The sequence below is a fragment of the Diospyros lotus genome, chromosome 1 (assembly GCF_014633365.1).
Source record: "Diospyros lotus cultivar Yz01 chromosome 1, ASM1463336v1, whole genome shotgun sequence".
NCBI classification, from domain to species: Eukaryota; Viridiplantae; Streptophyta; class Magnoliopsida; order Ericales; family Ebenaceae; genus Diospyros; species Diospyros lotus.
In genome coordinates this window covers 34381165-34398500 of record NC_068338.1, presented here as the reverse complement: position 1 = coordinate 34398500, position 17336 = coordinate 34381165, and the positions used below count along the sequence as shown (strand labels likewise).

Below are 17336 nucleotides of genomic sequence, written 5' to 3'. Positions count from 1 at the left end.
TCATATATCATTAGTAATTATTAATACTTATAAAAACATAAGATCATAAATTACTAATTAAATTCAAATTTTATAACTAAAAATTTAAAAATATGAAATTTAAATTAATAGGCCCAAATCCCATCATCACAATTCCAATTCATATAAATAGAATTTAATGATGGGAGGCAAAAGGAAATAACTTAGATATTGGGAATTATAAGAAAATGAAGGAGTCGGACAGCTTAAATCTTCAATTTTATTTTTTCTCCATAGTTTTACAATGATTATTTGCCCGTCTATTAAAGAGCAGAGATCTTTAAAAATTGTAATAAAAATTAATATCAGGCGATTATTTTATGAATTGGTAAAGCCTGCCTATACACTTCCGATCTTTTTTTTGGGTACTATACCAACTTGACGAATGATTTTAATAACTATGCCTACATATGTCACACAGAGAAAATGAGACATAGACATAGCGAAGGAAATTGCCTGACTTCTAATCCTCAATTTGATGATTTTTTATTAGCTTTGATCTCTGGGCTGTCTCTCAGTCCAAATAGAAAATGCCAAGCTCTTCACAAATGGAAACGCCCAGAGAGCACAGTAAACAGAAGCAATATATATGATTTTACAACATACAAATGAGGGATGGTGTTATGGGTTCAGGATACGCACTCGCCCTTTGCTTCAAATGAATGATCTTTGCATTTTACCTTGTTCAGTCCGTGGAGTAGCCTTTTGCGAACTTTGCAAACCTTTCGAGGCCACGTACGAGTAAGTTCTCAAGAAAAGGTTGCAATGCCTGGAGAATTTAACAATAAGCAGAAACGATCAAAGCCAATAAATAAATAAACATCTATTATGATCTATATTGTGCTTTGGCGGCTGTAAACTGAGGAAAAGAAACACCATGTCGTCTCTGCCATCTTTTCCATTACAAAACTGTTTTTAAGGTAAGAAATTCAGATGCCAATACTAATAAAATTAAAGCACAAAACCACTGATTCGGAGATGGAATTCTTACTGATGCCACTGGAACCAAAAGTTGAGGAACTTCATATGAAACAGTCAGCTGAAACAGGGATATTAAACTGTATGATTAGTTAAATCTGAGCCACCCAAGTGGAAGTTATGGGACTAAATCAAGGACGAGATCAAATTGTTGATCCTTCGTCCATCATATCCAACATTGTTCCTTCCTGTAGGCCAACCACTCTACAGAGAGATGAGAATGGCCATGTTACAGAAATCTTCTGCTTGACTCATGAGAATTCCTAGGAATAATCACAATCACAACTCGTGCCATCCAAAGATGGGTTAAACAGCGGTCAATGGGAATTAATGAAAAGTATAAACAGATGAAACTGAATTGGTGGGGGGTGGAAAGAGAAAAGAACGCCCCAATGTAATGTTACTTAAATCAGCCTCACCTCTACTACACATGATGAAGGGCCTTTTGGGAAAAATCGTACAGCTCCTCTGCCACATCAGAAAGAAGTTCAACATTCTGATGTTAAGCATAAGACACTTCAAGATGTGTTCACACAAACAAAAATACCTTATTGGTTAAATTAGAAAAGAGGTAGGCATCTGGATATATGTGATAAGGAATTAGTCACAAAAAATTAACTCGGCCATAAAATTTAACAAATAATGTCCAAGGTCTAATTAACAACACATCAATATGGTACAACTATTATGCACACGGAAGGTTAAGTTCAAGACATTAATGCAAGCATGCAAATAATGCAAGTTGCCATAGTAGGTGGGCTTTCTAAGGTTCTTAGATGTAAAATTCTTAATGTTCACTCTTTTTTCCTGCTGGAAACATTTGATTCATTTTATGTTTAGCATCCCATTAATTAAGGGCACAATGAAATAGCAGCTTCACACTGCTGGATTAAAGGGAAATTATTGACAAGAAGGAGATGAGAAAAAAATGAATGAGAAATAAGCCAGAGCAGGAAACCAAGGTCTTGCACATTATGCTAAATAAATAAATAAAGCTAATGGCTTCTAACGTTCTAGTCTTCTTAGGGAAGTAAACACTTCAGTAAATCACAGATATAAAAGATAAGAAATGGGAATGTTTTTCTCCACAAAAATTGTCCACGTACCAGAAATGGCCATGTAGAGCAGCTACTTGGAAGACAGGTAAGAAAGTCTCTTTTCACTAGTTGATATAATAAGGATTTTACATGCTCTGATGTGAGAAAACACACTATGGTGCCAGTTAAAGAATTTTCAATACCTGTTAGGAAGACCTTCAAGAGATCTCCAGTGGATTTTCTGATTTGGGATGGGCTACAAAGATGTAAACAAAGAAAAACTTCAATGGGAAACTCACAGAAACCAATCAATGAACTTCTGAGAGATGTGAAGAAAGAAGGTATAGATTCTAGCTACTCTAACCTGCATATTTCGAGCAAGCCAAGAGTATTCAATATCACGGCCAAATGCTTTATACTTTAGTGACCATCGTGACAAGTCAGGTTTGTCTTCCAAAATCTGTGAAGTGGAACCAATTACCAAATTTACTATAAATTGAGAAATCTGTAATTGCAACCAGATTTATCAATTTTCAACAGCCTCTAGAAAGTAGAACTCCAAGAACAACATAATTGAGCTTTGTGAGGCTTTGACCAAACCATGGTCCTAGATTTTTTGAATGTACAATAACACAAAAGTTGTTCTTTCAGGCATCAACCTAAGTTTTGCTTTAAGAGAAATTCTCAAATAAGAGGTAATTATAAAAACTTACCAACGATTGCCACAGTATTCACTTTCCATTAAACTTATTGTCACATTATAGAAACTTACTTGAACTGTGTTTGACTCAACAAAGACCTACCTAAGGTGTATATCCTCATTCTTTGTCACTACGAGATCTTGCTTGTAGCTCAAAAATGACATTTAAGACTTGTACCTATTTTTATAGATTTTTTTCACAGATTTTTCTGAAGTCTGAAAGGTCACTTTTTGGTTTATAATGAACTTTTTTTTATTTGAAACAATTCTAAAACTATCCCTCATAGTTGAGTTTCAGTACCTAAGACCTCCAATGATTTTTTTTTTACTTGAAACTTTACCAACAGGTTTCTATATCCTTGGGAAGTATGTTGACTATTTTTGCATAATTTTCTTCCTTGAAGATCTAGACTTTAGGTAGGTTTCTATTAGGTTAAAAATGGTCCACATAGGTTTTTTTAAGGTTGCAATAAATTTAATGGAAGGTGAATATTTTGATAAAGTTTAGGTGGTTTCTATAATTATCCTTTCAATACCAAACTGGCAACTATAGTGGGAACAAGATCAAGTATGGATGATTTAGGAACTACTATACTAAGGATGTCATAGAATGCTGGATAACTAATAGCAACCGATAATTTTATCCCCACTAAAAGTAGGCAATTCAGTGCAGAAGACACGAGAGTTCAGGACATGGCTCTTCCATCCGTACTCTCACTTTTACTTACAGGAAATGAATACATTTTCTGATTGAAATTCAACGTTATGCTCATGCATACCCAAAGAAGCTAGTTAGGCAACTGCTATAGAATAAGGTAGCTATAGCACTATCAGGGAAACAGGGTAAATGTACTGACTGAGGAGTTAATTGGTGCTCACCTTTACGGATGAAATGAAAGGCATCCAGCGGGGAATGGCTTCACGATTAGAATAACAATTATAGGCAACAGAAGTAGGCAAGTCCATTTCCATCTTAACCCTGCATTAATCCATATGATTCAACTTAGTGCCAAACATCACCAAAAAGCTTGGGACAGCAAGCAGTCATGAATATAACCAGGACTGTTTTCAATTGAAGTAAGCATCATGAATACGAGCTAACGGTAAGAACAGTGTACATTTTTGGTGTGACATTATCCATGTAAAATGAATTAATCAAACAATATATTCTTGATGAGGACTTAAATTGTGTCCCACTAACATGCAGACATGTAGACAAAGTGGAACCTCAACACACCCAAAGTCTCTTACATAGACGAGACTTGTGTACCGGCCATAAGGATAAACTCAAAGCCGATCAACAGATAAAGCATCCACTTCTGTGTGGATACTATCTCAATATTTTGAGATGACGATAATGGCTTGCTCATATCAATAAATGAGAGAAAAGGAATACGGTATCACGGTTCTATCACAATCCTTAACGTCACTGCCCTCAAATTCTATAGATGCCAGGACACTATAAGTCTAAAAAAAGGTGAGAAGCACGTACTCCCCAAGCAGTTCTTCTCTGGATTGCAGGTCAATGACTAACCAACTGTGAACCTCAACTTCCAACCGCTCAACGGTTGGTCCAGCTCAGATTGAATTTATTGCTGGTGATTTTACGCATAATCAATTCCTTTTCTTTATCTCGAGAATGACATTCAAGTGGCATTAGGTATGCAATACAACAATGATTTTAAAGATTAATAGTAAACTCAACTCATAATCATGTTGAATTGTTGAGTACGGGGCCATTCGGCCAAACCAATATATTAGAGAAGTGATCATATCCAGGAATGCAAGACAGACAAACGAATATCCCAAATGGGCGTCGTTTTCCTTCATCAAGATTTCCAAATGAGTACCTAAAAACTAAGTTTTGCAACAAACCCAAGTCGAGATGTAAAGGGAAAAAGACGAAGAGACAAAAGGGGGAAAGAAAGAGTGTTTACGTACGTGCAATCCTGCCATTCCATGACAGGGCAAAAGGGTTTGAATCGCGGAGCAGAGATCGAAATTGAAGGCCTCTGCTTGTGGGTCCGGCGTGGGAATCTGAGGAAGACATGGCTAAGAGCCGACGAGCATCTGGAACCGAGAAGGAAGCGGTCGTCGAAGAAGAAGAGTGGGTTTCTGCGCTTTTTAAAGAGGTTATTTGGACCTGAAGGAGTAAAGATTGCGATTGCAGACATATCCAGCGGCGTAACCGAAGGGGTCTTTTGTCCTTCAAGCGCAACCAAGAAGAGGAGAAGGATGATTATGAACGGATGAAAGTGGATTTAGTCGCCAGGACAGGAACACCCTTCCCTGAGTCAAGCAAAGTCAACTCGGTAAACTCTGTTTGATTTTCCGGTTCTACCACTACCATTATGCCAAAAGAGCCAAAATAATGAGTCGAATCGGACTTGGGGTCCGAATGGGGGCTCACTCCGAACACGTCACTTTGTAATGTTAACGGATACTCTGGTGGGTTATGAGGGTTCAACAAAAATATTTTTTTTTTTCCCCTCTTTTGTCGATTAAAAGGCCAAGAATTAAAATCTAACACTAAAACAAAAAGTTTTACCAAAGGCAGGTAATTTACGTTGTAGCCACAGTTTCGTTTTACATTTCAGCCACAAAGTAACAATTACCGTATCACTTTTTGACTTTATCTTTTACAACATCATCATGATTCATCAATTAGGGACAAAAGGAAAAAAGCCCAAATTAAGGAAATGGAACCCCTTGCTTCATTCAGCCTGTTCCAATCAAGCCAATCATTATGCACAAAATGTTAAAGAACTTAATGAGCTGCTGTATTATTAATCAATGGAATTAATTAAACCTCCTTAACTATTTTCGAAGCAAATATAAGAAAATTTTGCTTTTGATCATCCATTGCTGGGATTCTTTCTACTCTGTCCACGGAGCTTTATTTAAATAAATGTCCAACTTCCATTTAGATATATGTATGTATGTATATATATGTCAGTTGGTCAATTAGCAAACTTATATAAATTCACAATCTTGATAACATTATTAATTTTGTCTCTCCTCTGCATAATGCAAACCCATTTGCAAAATTTCACCTAAATCAAGAAGAATTATTCGGTAAAGATCGATACACTGAATTCAGAGAGATGGAAGAACGTGTTGGAAGAACAGAAGAAGTAACACTTCTTCTCAATATATTATACTGTCTCTAAGAACAGTTGACTTGCGGCAAGCGGAGCAGACAGTGCTGCACTGAACAGTTTCTAAATTCTCAGTTCTTCTTCTAATCATTTTAAAACTGTTTCTAACTGGAAACAGAGATGGAGAAAGTTGAAATCAGAACAATTTATACATTGTTAATCGGAGGATATACAGGGCTCACACATGCCAATGTCTCGAGCTCTGCAACCTACTGAACCTAATGATCCGCAAAACCATGGCCTACTATATACAGCAGATCCAAGACCTTCATTTCCCAGTTCAAAGCAAACCCATCAAGCTTCAGACAAAGCCCTCATCGATGTCTAAGCCAAGGTGAAGTAAAGCCTTCGGTCTGTGTCTTCTTATCTTCTGATCAGATCTGCACTTACATATACACACACCCACAAACATATCGATCAACGAATTCTCTTACTTTTAATGTTCAGGTTGGAAGGCAAGGTGGCGCTTATCACCGGCGCGGCCAGCGGCATCGGCGAGGAGGCGGTCCGGTTGTTCGCGGCCAACGGAGCTTGCGTCGTTCTGGCCGACGTTCAAGATGAACTGGGTCGTGGAGTGGTTGAATCCATGGCGTCGGAGAAAGTTGCTTACCGTCACTGCGATGTGAGGGACGAGAAGCAAGTGGAGGAAACGGTGAAATACGCCATGGAGAAGTTCGGGAAGCTGGACATCTTGTTCAGTAATGCCGGAATAATAGGGCCGTTGACGGGGATTCTTGAGCTGGACATCGAAGGGCTCGACAACACCATGGCCACAAACGTGCGCGGCGTGGCGTCGACGATGAAGCACGCTGCTCGAGCCATGGTGGCCAGGCAGATACGGGGATCCATCATCTGCACTACCAGCGTGGCGGCGAGCCTCGGCGGCGCCGGCCCCCACGCCTACACGGCGTCGAAGCACGCCCTCGTGGGGCTCGTCCGGGCCGCTTGCAGCGAGCTCGGCGCGTACGGGATACGAGTGAATTGCGTCTCCCCGTTTGGCGTCGCGACGCCGCTTTCGTGCAAGGCGTACAATCTGGAGCCGGAGGAAGTCGAAGCAAGTAGCAGCGCGGTGGCCAACTTGAAGGGGGTGGTGTTGAAGACCAGCCATGTGGCGGACGCGGCTCTGTTTCTGGCTTCCGATGAGGCGGCGTATATCAGCGGCCAAAACTTGGGGGTGGACGGCGGCTTCACGGTGGTTAACCACAGCTACACCGCCTTCTAGTTGAGTTGCGCTGCACTATTATTGTTTACACTGCGAAGCGCCACCAATATTATTTTAAGGATGTTTGCAATTTTATTAAGGGTTTTGTTAATGGGTGACATTTGTGAAGGTGCATATTTAATTTAATTTTAGTAGTAACTGAATATTAAAACCCATCTATGATTATGAATCTCTCTTGTGTTTTTGTGTTTACGTTTCTCTTCTCTTGCAATATATATATATATATATATATTAATGGTGGTTGCATTGACATTTCCAGTCAAAGAAAGCTTTTTTGTTTTAATTTGGAAGCAGCCATGTGCGTTGTTCCTTGTAATCTGCAAATGTTATCATCTTCCCTTGTTTCATTTTTTATTTTATAAAACTTTTTTTATTTTTAAATACTATTTAAGATATATATGTGCATCATTTAAATGACATTTTGGATCAATTTCCAATTGAGAAGAAAGAGAAGTAAAGGAGGTCCAAAAATGACGACCGTTGAGCTAACAACAAACTTTGATTTGAAGTTTGAACGGGAGATTAGTGCCAAAACCCAGACAGTCAAAACTACCAGTCTACTCCCCTGTCAAACCATTAGTTAGATTTAGACATCCTACTACTACTACTGCTGCTGCTGACTGCTGCGAGAGAGAGAGAGAGAGCTTCATTTACGATGATTTTGCCTGTCCATCCATCTCCAATGTTTTCTATTCTAGTCCATTTTGAGGTCTAATAATTATACGCGTACGCGTACAGGTTCCCGATTGATCACCCTTAATTCACCATGGGATTGGTCGTGCTCTGATATGATTTGGTCTGTTTCGGAATCGTCGGCGTGGCGTTTGTTTGTGCCGCCTACGTGATATGGAGGAGGGAAGGCATCTGCGAATGCGAAGAACAAAAGAGCTTGTACGAGAGTTTGGTGGTGACTAGCGGCGAGGACGGCGGCGGAATCGGGGGGGGGCGGCTCCGAGCGGGAGGGGCTACGTCAACTCCATCGATCTCTGGACCAGTTGCTGGCGAGGACTGCACCCGCTGGGGCTTTTGGGGCTACGTTTTGCGTCCTTCCTCATTTTGAGTGTATTCTTGATCTGGGATATCCTCAACTATGGCCCCTTCATCTTCATTTACTACACTGAGTAAGTTTTAGCATCCGTTCATCTTGTTCGACAGCTCCTCAAATTTAAATTACATAAAGATTTATGTGAACTGAACTACTAAACAGATTCTGACACAGATGAAGTCTCAATAAACTGGGTGTTGCAACCATATAAATAGTCATTAGAATATGAGTGACTCCAATTTATGAGAAGTAGAGATCATCGGGAAGGTCTTTTAGTTTGTATTTTGATTTAGTAGATTATCCCATTATTGTGGGATATATATACTCATATGGATATGAGACATTGAGGCTAAACCATATTAAATTTTTACTTTTTATGCATGGTGTGTGGCTGTGTGCCAGTTGATCTTAAACACAGTCAACCCTAACACATCTGTTGCTTGCCATGAAAATTTCAAATTATTATAATTGAGAAAACTTTAATGATCCCTCTTAATCCCATTTCAAGGGACACAAGATGCAGAAGGCATGCAACAAAACAATTTGAAAAAGAACCCCCTAAATATGGCCAACCAAGATTCATCGCTTATCCGCATCACTAAACGCCCTGAAGACTGAAGCATAAAGTAATTCTTGATCACACACATTGGTCTGCCTGTAATCAAAGCCTTTATTGGCCAGTAGAGTCCTATTCCAGCGACCCCTACTTGCAAATTTCTTTCCAATTACGACTTCTGGACAATCGATTATCTTGAACTAATCCAAGACAATTCATGCTGTCAGTTAGTTTTATATATATCAATCTTCTTCCTCCCTCTCTCCTTCACCCACACCATTAACATGCTGAAATTCCTGCCTGCCCTCTCTGCTTTTTCCTGTTCGTCATCCTTTTGTTGCGTGCTCTCACCAAAACTCCTTACCTCCTTTTTTCTTCCTTGGAAATGGGGATAAATAAAGACGTGTCCAGAACACAAGGTTCCTTGCATTTTGAGAGTAGAGAAAGATTGGTTTTTACACAGAGTCTTACCCTTGTTGCAAAGAGGCTGTTTTCATAACTCAAATTTGTGCCGTAACAATCACAACAAGAATAACCTTAACATTATTGCAAATTAGAGTAGTACCTAGTACTGTCAGTTATCAAATTTTGACGTTTCATTTCTTAGATTTTTGTAGGGTTTCTAGTTGATATTTTTTGTCTGCTACTTTGCAACTCAATCTTATTTTCTTTGTGCCATTATTGATGTGCAGGTGGACTTTTAGTTTGGTTATTGTCTATTTCGGGGTATGGCAAACCAAAACTTTACCTTTGTCATAAACTTTAGATTGAGGAATTCATTCTTTAATTGTTACCCAGAACGCTAAATAGGACATAGATTGTGATTGTTAATTCAATCCACACTCGCATGAGTTCTGTACCATTTCTTCATGTAGATAGAGACAATGGTGTCTGCAAATGGATGTGTGGTTTACTACTCGAAGAAACTTCCTTCTGATAATGGGAAAAGGGAAGAGTTTCTGATAACTGATGTGGAACAGAATGTATCTACTGATGCCCTGGCTTTTGGCACCAACCAAATCAGGGGCACCATAAAATTGCAAAGCCACTGTGACCAAGGGGCAGTCCAACAAAAGGCCGGGTTCTGGGGATACCTTATGAAGTGGAACCAATTACCAAATTTAATATAAATTGAGAAATCTGTAATTGCAACCAGATTTGTCAATTTTCAACAGCCTCTAGAAACTAGAACTCCAAGAACAACATAATTAAGCTTTGTGAGGCTTTGACCAAACCATGGTCCTAGATTTTTTGAATGTACAAAACACAAAAGTTGTTCTTTCAGGCATCAACCTAAGTTTTGCTTTAAGAGAAATTCTCAAATAAGAGGTAATTATAAAAACTTACCAACGATTGCCATAGTATTCACTTTCCATTAAACTTATTGTCACATTATAGAAACTTACTTGAACTGTGTTTGACTCAACAAAGACCTACCTAAGGTGTATATCCTCATTTTTTGTCACTACGAGATCTTGCTTGTAGCTCAAAAATGATATTTAAGACTTGTACCCTATTTTTATAGATTTTTTTCACAGATTTTTCTGAAGTCTGAAAGGTCACTTTTTTGTTTATAATGAACTTTTTTTTTATTTGAAACAATTCTAAAACTGTCCCTCATTGTTGAGTTTCAGTACCTAAGACCTCCGATGATTTTTTTTTTTTTTTTTTTTCACTTGAAACTTTACCAACAGGTTTCTATATCCTTGGGAAGTATGTTGACTATTTTTGCATAATTTTCTTCCTTGAAGACTAGACTTTAGGTAGGTTTCTATTAGGTTAAGGCTTAGATTGGCTAGATTTTTTTTTAACAGCGTTTAAGCTAGGTAGTGTTTAAGTTATATAATAGTGTTTAAGCTAATAACGTGTTTAAATAAATGTATTTTTAAACTATTAGTGTAAAGTTATGTGTTTGATTTGTAAAAATTGATAAGCTGTTAGAATTTGACAAAAAGACTAAAATAAACATAGTATTGAATAATGCAAATAAAATTAAAAAAATATAATTTTTTTTATAAAAAAATTATAATTGATGTCCATTTGCTAAAATACTTACAATTACATGTTAATAAATTATAAAATAATTTTAAAAATATATAATTTTTTTACTTTATGTATAAATTTAAATTTAATTCATAAAAATATTCAATATATATGTTGAAATATTATATAAAATTATTTATTTTTAAATCTTATCAATACATATCAAGTATTTTTCATTTAAATAAATATTAATACTTAAATTTATATTTGTTTTGAACTACTAGAAATTTGATATAAAACACCAAAATTACAAAATTATACATGACACTATAATTGATAATGAAATAAATTTGATAATTACAAAATTCAAAATTAGATAAGACACAATATTTGAATTAAAGTTCAATTATCCCATACATACACACAAAAGCATTAGTAGAACAAAAATACAAATTTACATACAAATATTGATTGTCCAATATCTAGAGCTATAGCATCCCGTATTGCCATCCAATAAATATCACTCCGATCCACTTCATCGTTCATTTGACTATTAGAAAATGTCACAGATTGTGCATTAGGAATATAATTTTCGTTTTCAGCTATAGTGAATGCAACATCATGTACCATTTTCTTCCTAATATAGTTATGGATGACCATTGTACCTAAAACAATGTCTCATTGGGTATTAAAATTTTATGCAGACATATCTCCCAAAACCCTAAATCTCTTCTTCCATACTCCAAATCCGCTCAACAATCATTTTGCATGAAAAATGTAAGTAATTGAACGACTCTTTATGTCCTCTTAGTGCACACAATCATGTTGTTCTTACACGTCGAAAATCTTCAGGATGATATCTTATATTCTCACCTTTGTATGGCCCCATGTATCAAGTCGTATAAAAGTATCCTGCATCTACTAGATAATATTTCTCTCCTGTTAGGTTGGAAAAATTCAAGTCAAATCTACGAATTGCTTCACCAAATATTATGGCATCATGAGTTGATCCCTTCTACCCTACTCATGCAAATGTAAAACACATGTTGAAATCTATAATTGCAAGGATATTTTGGGATGGATATCCTTTGTGTCCTATAAATGGTACTTCATCACCTTGTGGCAACCAAGTCTTTACATGAGTACCATCAATAGCTCCAATACAATCCTGCAATGAAACGGTAAGATGTTCGAATTATGTTTCAGTGATTAACTTAAGAATAATCACAAGTTAATATATTAATAAGTACTTTAAAGAATGGCAAACACTTGAGATTATTCGGGTTGTGGTATCCTTTCCCATCATTGTAATTAGGATGCGGTTTAATAATATTACTAGTTGTAACACCCCTAACTTTAAAATAACTAATTTATGGGTTATATGTAATTTTTATTATATAATGAATTATATAAATTATATAAGTGTAATATATATATATATGTGTGTATGGCGGTGCATGTGCTTGGAGGCCAAGCATCAAAAACTAGATATTTCCTCTCACATTGAGAGCTTTGGCTGAGAAGCAGAGAGAGGTTGGGAAAGTGAGAGATCGCGAGAGAGAGATGAAAGCTTGGGAGAGAAGAAAGAATGATCGAGGGAGATGGCCGGTTGTAGCACAAGGAGGCAGAGGCGGTAGCGAGTACGTGCTGGTGTAGTTGCAGGCGGCCATGAAAGCTGAAGCAGCAGCAGCAGCAAGGAGGGTGATCGGTGGTGGCTTCTAGCAGCCGGAGGTGCGCGAAGATGGCGACGGTGGTCGGAGACTGCAACCGTGCTTGGGGTAGCTGTGATTGGCGGCCATGACAGCAGCGGCTGCGCACGGGGGAGGCCGGTTGGGTTGCTGCTCACAGCAGTTGACGGCTGAAGATGGCGATGCAAACCGCAGTGGCAGAGGCGGTTATGCGGTGGCGAGCAGCGGTCAGCCGAAGACAAGTAGCGTGGTGGCAGGGTGCGGCTGGACTGGTGCACGCGCAGGAGGAAGAAGAAGAGGGAAGAAAGAAAAGAAAAAGAAAAATAAAAGAAAAATAACTAAAAAATATGGAAAAATAACTAGAAATACCTGAAAAATTAGGAAAATTTCTAGAAATTAATTTGGGGCTCGAGGAACATGCCAAAGTCTTGAAAATAGGAATTCGGACACGAGATGGCAATTTAGAAGGCAACGCCAGGTGAATGTTTTCTCGATTTTTTCACCAGATTGATCGTGGTAAGGGTTTAATATGCTTTGTGTGTAAATTGCTTTTGTCATGACTTGCATAAGATATTGAGGAAATGCCTAGGTATGAGGTTATAGATAATGGACTGTGTGAGTCTCGAGACGGGGTCCTAGATGAAATCAGTAGGGCCACCAAAAGCCAGACCAGGGTGTGACGGACGGGCTTGCATGCATGTTACACTTCATTTTTATTTATGATGCCATGCTCATTAATTTACTGCATTGCATATTGCCTTTAATAAGTCCTCGGATTCACTCCCTTTACCCCCACTAACCCAACAGGTGGCTCGGGATCCAAGAAAGAAAGGCAATGTTGGTGGAAGAGATATCGGTTAACCGTGATTGCAAACGGTGAGGGCACGAGTTGAATTCCTGTGTCACTTATGTAATATATAAATGCTTTGTGTTTAACTACGGCTGACAGCTTCGATTTAAATGAAATTTGGCTAAGATCAAGTTAAGGCTCTCACTATGAGTAATTCAGAGTGTGTGTGTGTGTGTGAACCGATCGATTGTAGTCGGAATTAGGTATGCTTGACGGTTGGAGTATTTATTGGGGCATGATGGCATTTATTTATTTAAAATTAGATTTATATTTTAAGGGCTTAATTGGGTTCGAGAATCGGGTGGGTTTTCACTGCCTAAATATTTTTAAACCCGAGTTTTTTACCGCTTAAAGGCGATGAAGGCTGGACCCCATCCAGGGCGCCCATGTCGGCAGGGTATAGTTATTCTTTGAGATAGCCGAGGTTGTATCATGGACTATCGTGGCACCCGGTAGTGGGGGCCGAGGCATCACACTAGCTAACTTATTAATAGCAACCAAAACTCTGTGAAATTGCCGGTTAATTGTCTCACTAAAATGATTGAACATTTCTTATATCAATCAATTCCCAACCCCATACCCACGAATCATCAAAAATATTCCGACTGATTCAGGCATAGACATTCCTCGTGTGGGGGTGAGACCATATATTTCAGTTAAATCATGATATAAATCCAAAAAAAATTGATTTTGTTGTACAAAAATCTTGGTAACATCGAGTTTCATTACCGTTTAGTATTTCGTGCATGAGTGTATAACATGTTCGTTGAGATGTATGATATGGTTCCTTAAGCATGTATTTGGCGTAATAAATTAAAATTGCCCTTGTAGTTTGTCTGAATAAAAACATTGATTCTGCATTAACTTGTTCATTATTTGTTTCATCATAGTCATTCTCTCGAGCCTCCATTACTCTATAAAGCATGGAGCTTTTTTAATATCAATACTAGCTGATCCTAACAAGTCAAGTCTTTAAAATTTTAAAAATATATCAAATTGCATTCAAACATAAAACACCATAAACCAAGTTGAAGCAAATCATCCAACACGCACAACAACAAACAATGTTCAACATAGAACATGCTCAACAATAGTCTCAATAATACTCAAACATAAATAACATTAGTTCAAACATATTAAAGGAAAAAGTTCATGATGGAGGTCGATGTTCCTCAAACAATTGATGGAGGTAGTCCAACTAAGCAAATCTTGCCTCGTCGGATGATTGATTTATGAAGACAATTCGATTTGGGGGTTTGGTAAAAATGGTGCAAGCATAATTCCACAACCTACACCCAACTTGAATGGGGAGATGCTGCGATATCTCCATGCATTTTGGAATGCTTTCCTCATCTAGTCCTGCAACAGAGTTTGAAGTATTTGTGCTCTTGGAGTATAGCTGCATTAAGTCTTCAATATTTGTCCTCAACATGGCGACACTCGACATCCTTTCCTTCCTACCCCTTTTAGGGGCCGATGATCTCCCTTGTTGCCAGCTTGGTTCTGGAAACAAATCGTCACCTGTTACGCCATCAATAGGGCTTTGATCCCTACCGAATAGCTCTCCAAGATCATTTATATCCTCAGTGTGTTGAATTGCATCATCTTTTTTATCGACACTCAATAGTTGAGTTAGAGGTTCATATTAACTTAGAGCTCATGCTTTTTTCCTAGTTGCTGCAATATCAAAGAACAAACAATCATAGCGAAACCATATGATGGACAAGTCTTCATCTTTGTCATATGGAGAACACATCGAAATACCTTAATTTTTTGCTCCCACCAAGCATTATTTGCCGCAACAGTCTTTTTTGATTTTTCCCACCCAAACCTGACTCTCTTCGTATCATTTGCTTAAAAAGTGTCCATTCATTCTTCATAGAATCCCAGTGGTTTTTCAATTGCTTGTTGTCATAACACTTTCCTGTTATTTCATTAAAAGTCTTAACCAAATTTTTCCACCCATGTAATACCCCAAGAGCCCAGAGAAGTTAGTATATATCGAGGATAGTGTAAGGAAGGAAACAACACCAGCTAGATACCTTTTGGGCTAAATGTTGGCAAAGAACTCCCAAGTTAAGCGTGCTTGACCTGGGGTAATCCAGGGATGGGTGACCCCCCTGGGAAGTTCGTGTAGGCCCATCAGGGTAAGTTGTTCCGGTCCTTCCTATCGCTCGAACGGAATGTTACAAATGGTATCAGAGCCGATCCCCCAGCCTCTGAGCGCGATGGTGGGGCAAACCTCAGCGAGGACGCTGAGTCCCTGAGGGGGGGTGCGTGTAGGCACCTTAGGCGAATCCCACATCGGCCATGCATCAAGGGGAGATCTGGGATCAGTTGTAAGGTCGCATGACGAGGACGTCATGTGCTCAAGGGGGGAAGAATGTAATACCCCAAGAGCCCAGAGAAGTTAGTATATATCGAGAATAGTGTAAGGAAGGAAACAACACCAGTTGGATATCTTTTCGGCTAAATGTTAGCAAAGAACTCCCAAGTTAAGCGTGCTTGACCTGGGGTAATCCAGGGATGGGTGACCCTCCTGGGAAGTTCGTGTAAGCCCATCAAGGTAAGTTGTTCCGGTCCTTTCTATCGCTCGAACGGGATGTTACAGTGTAGGCACCTTAGGCGAATCTCACATCGGCCATGCATCGGGGGGAGATCTGGGACCGGTTGTAAGGTCGCATGACGAGGACGTCATGTGCTCAAAGGGGGAGAATGTAATACCTCAAGAGCCCAGAGAAGTTAGTATATATCGAGGATAGTGTAAGGAAGGAAACAACACCAACTTGATACCTTTTGGGCTGAATGTTGGCAAAGAACTCCCAAGTTAAGCGTGCTTGACCCGGGGTAATCCAGGGATGGGTGACCCCCCTGGGAAGTTCGTGTAGGCCCATCAAGGTAAGTTGTTTCGGTCCTTCCTATCGCTCGATACGGGATGTTACAACCCATCCTTATTTATAAATAATCCTGGCCTATTTCCCCTTTGAATCTCATGTTCTACCAGCTCTATAAATTGTAGAGGTAACACCCCACCTTACACGGGCGTGTCACTATAAGGAAATTCCTGTGAAGCTTTTTTTTTTTTTTTAAAAGTCTATCACACGTCGCGCCATGGGAACAATCTTCACATGCAGATGAAACACTCGTCGCATACAATGACTGGCGCCCATGGTGATTTCAAGAACAATCTTCACATGCAAGTAACAGTCCCGAGAACCCCAGTCTTGTTTAGTTAACAAGATCAATAGATTTAAGACTAAACGAGACATAATACAACACAGCAGAATAATTATCACCAAAATGTCGTGGCCCACCACGAGTTTCATACAAGGTATCCCCATACCGAAATAGACATAACATCTTATTATATTTTATATATTCCTTCTTCCTTCAGTTATCTCTTCAACCTTGATCAATAGCCATTTGGCCTCCAAATTCACGACTCCTTATGGTCCCCATCACTGTCAGATGCCACCGGGGGTCCTTCGTCATCATCCTGTGCCTCCTAAGATTCTTCATCGGAACTGATGCCAATGATCTCATCCTCGGGATTTGCAGCGCCCTCTTCCTGATCTTCATCGTCCATGGCCTCCCTTTGCAGATCCACATGCTCATCTCGCATCCTTGTGCAGAATTCGTGTAGGGAGTCATATTTCCAATCCTGCCACAACCACTGAGCAAAAGTCTTCCATTCCCCTTCCATTTGGTCAATAAGAAAACCGATCTGGTATTCCAACAGATCTATCAGTGGTCGGTAACTTGGAGGTACATCGTCAATGATTTCCTCCATCGCATTCAAAAACATATTCATATCCTCATCTTGCGGGTGTCCACGAGCTTCAATCCTAGTTGCCTAGTGTGATAGTAGCACTTGATCTACCATGGCTTGCTAATAACACACAAATGTTTTTTCTCAGAAACCTCAAATATGTGTTTCCTAGAATTTCCATATGTCACTTAGAATCCATAACCCTATTCTAAGTTAACAATTCTAACCATGCTAAGTTTAATAACCTAGCTTAACCAGCCTAGGGTTTTAACCTAGGGCTCTGATACCAATTGTAACACCCTGCCTTACACGGTCGCATCACTATAAGGAAA

The 17336-nt window shown here is 38.9% G+C and overlaps 2 protein-coding genes across 9 annotated transcripts in view; one reads left to right on the top strand and one right to left on the bottom strand.

The window, feature by feature from the left end:
* Positions 1 to 479: 479 nt before the first annotated feature.
* On the bottom strand, positions 480 to 5073 carry LOC127809893 (uncharacterized). 3 transcript variants are annotated; one of them, XM_052349074.1, is made up of 7 exons: positions 4675 to 5071; positions 3613 to 3712; positions 2398 to 2493; positions 2237 to 2289; positions 1416 to 1492; positions 1010 to 1057; positions 480 to 787 (listed from the first exon to the last, which is right to left on the bottom strand). In XM_052349074.1, exons 1-6 carry the CDS (start codon positions 4905 to 4907, stop codon positions 1041 to 1043), a joined length of 576 nt encoding a protein of 191 aa, XP_052205034.1. In that variant the 5' UTR covers positions 4908 to 5071; the 3' UTR covers positions 480 to 787; positions 1010 to 1040. The 3 variants fall into 3 exon arrangements, with proteins under 3 accessions (XP_052205034.1, XP_052205017.1, XP_052205026.1); XM_052349057.1 differs by having other exon boundaries at positions 1416 to 1464; positions 4675 to 5065; XM_052349066.1 differs by lacking the exons at positions 1010 to 1057; positions 1416 to 1492 and having other exon boundaries at positions 4675 to 5073.
* Positions 5074 to 5838: 765 nt separating this feature from the next.
* LOC127789159 (short-chain dehydrogenase reductase 3b-like) overlaps positions 5839 to 17336 on the top strand; it is a 29366-nt gene continuing 17868 nt past the window's right edge. The window contains exons 1-3 of one of the 6 annotated variants that reach the window (XR_008020618.1): positions 7714 to 8234; positions 9407 to 9440; positions 9590 to 13186. Coding sequence is in view for 2 of the 6 variants with exons in the window: in XM_052318076.1 (XP_052174036.1) it covers positions 6113 to 6225; positions 6339 to 7113 (888 nt within the window). In the remaining 4 variants the exon portion in view is untranslated. Of the gene's footprint in view, positions 6226 to 6338; positions 7290 to 7708; positions 8235 to 9406; positions 9441 to 9589; positions 13187 to 17336 lie in introns of those variants that run through there. The other 5 variants (XM_052318076.1, XM_052318159.1, XM_052317999.1 and 2 more) reach the window with 5 other exon arrangements.

Bases quoted from the DNA above. Each gene is read 5' to 3' on its own strand.
- LOC127809893 (XM_052349057.1), bottom strand. From the start codon at position 4,907: ATGTCTGCAATCGCAATCTTTACTCCTTCAGGTCCAAATAACCTCTTT. The intron at 1,058-1,415 runs GTGAGGCTGATT...TCCCTGTTTCAG, and splicing joins CTTCATCATGTGTAGTAGAG to CTGACTGTTTCATATGAAGT. The intron at 788-1,009 runs GTAAGAATTCCA...TAAATTCTCCAG, and splicing joins TTTTGGTTCCAGTGGCATCA to GCATTGCAACCTTTTCTTGA.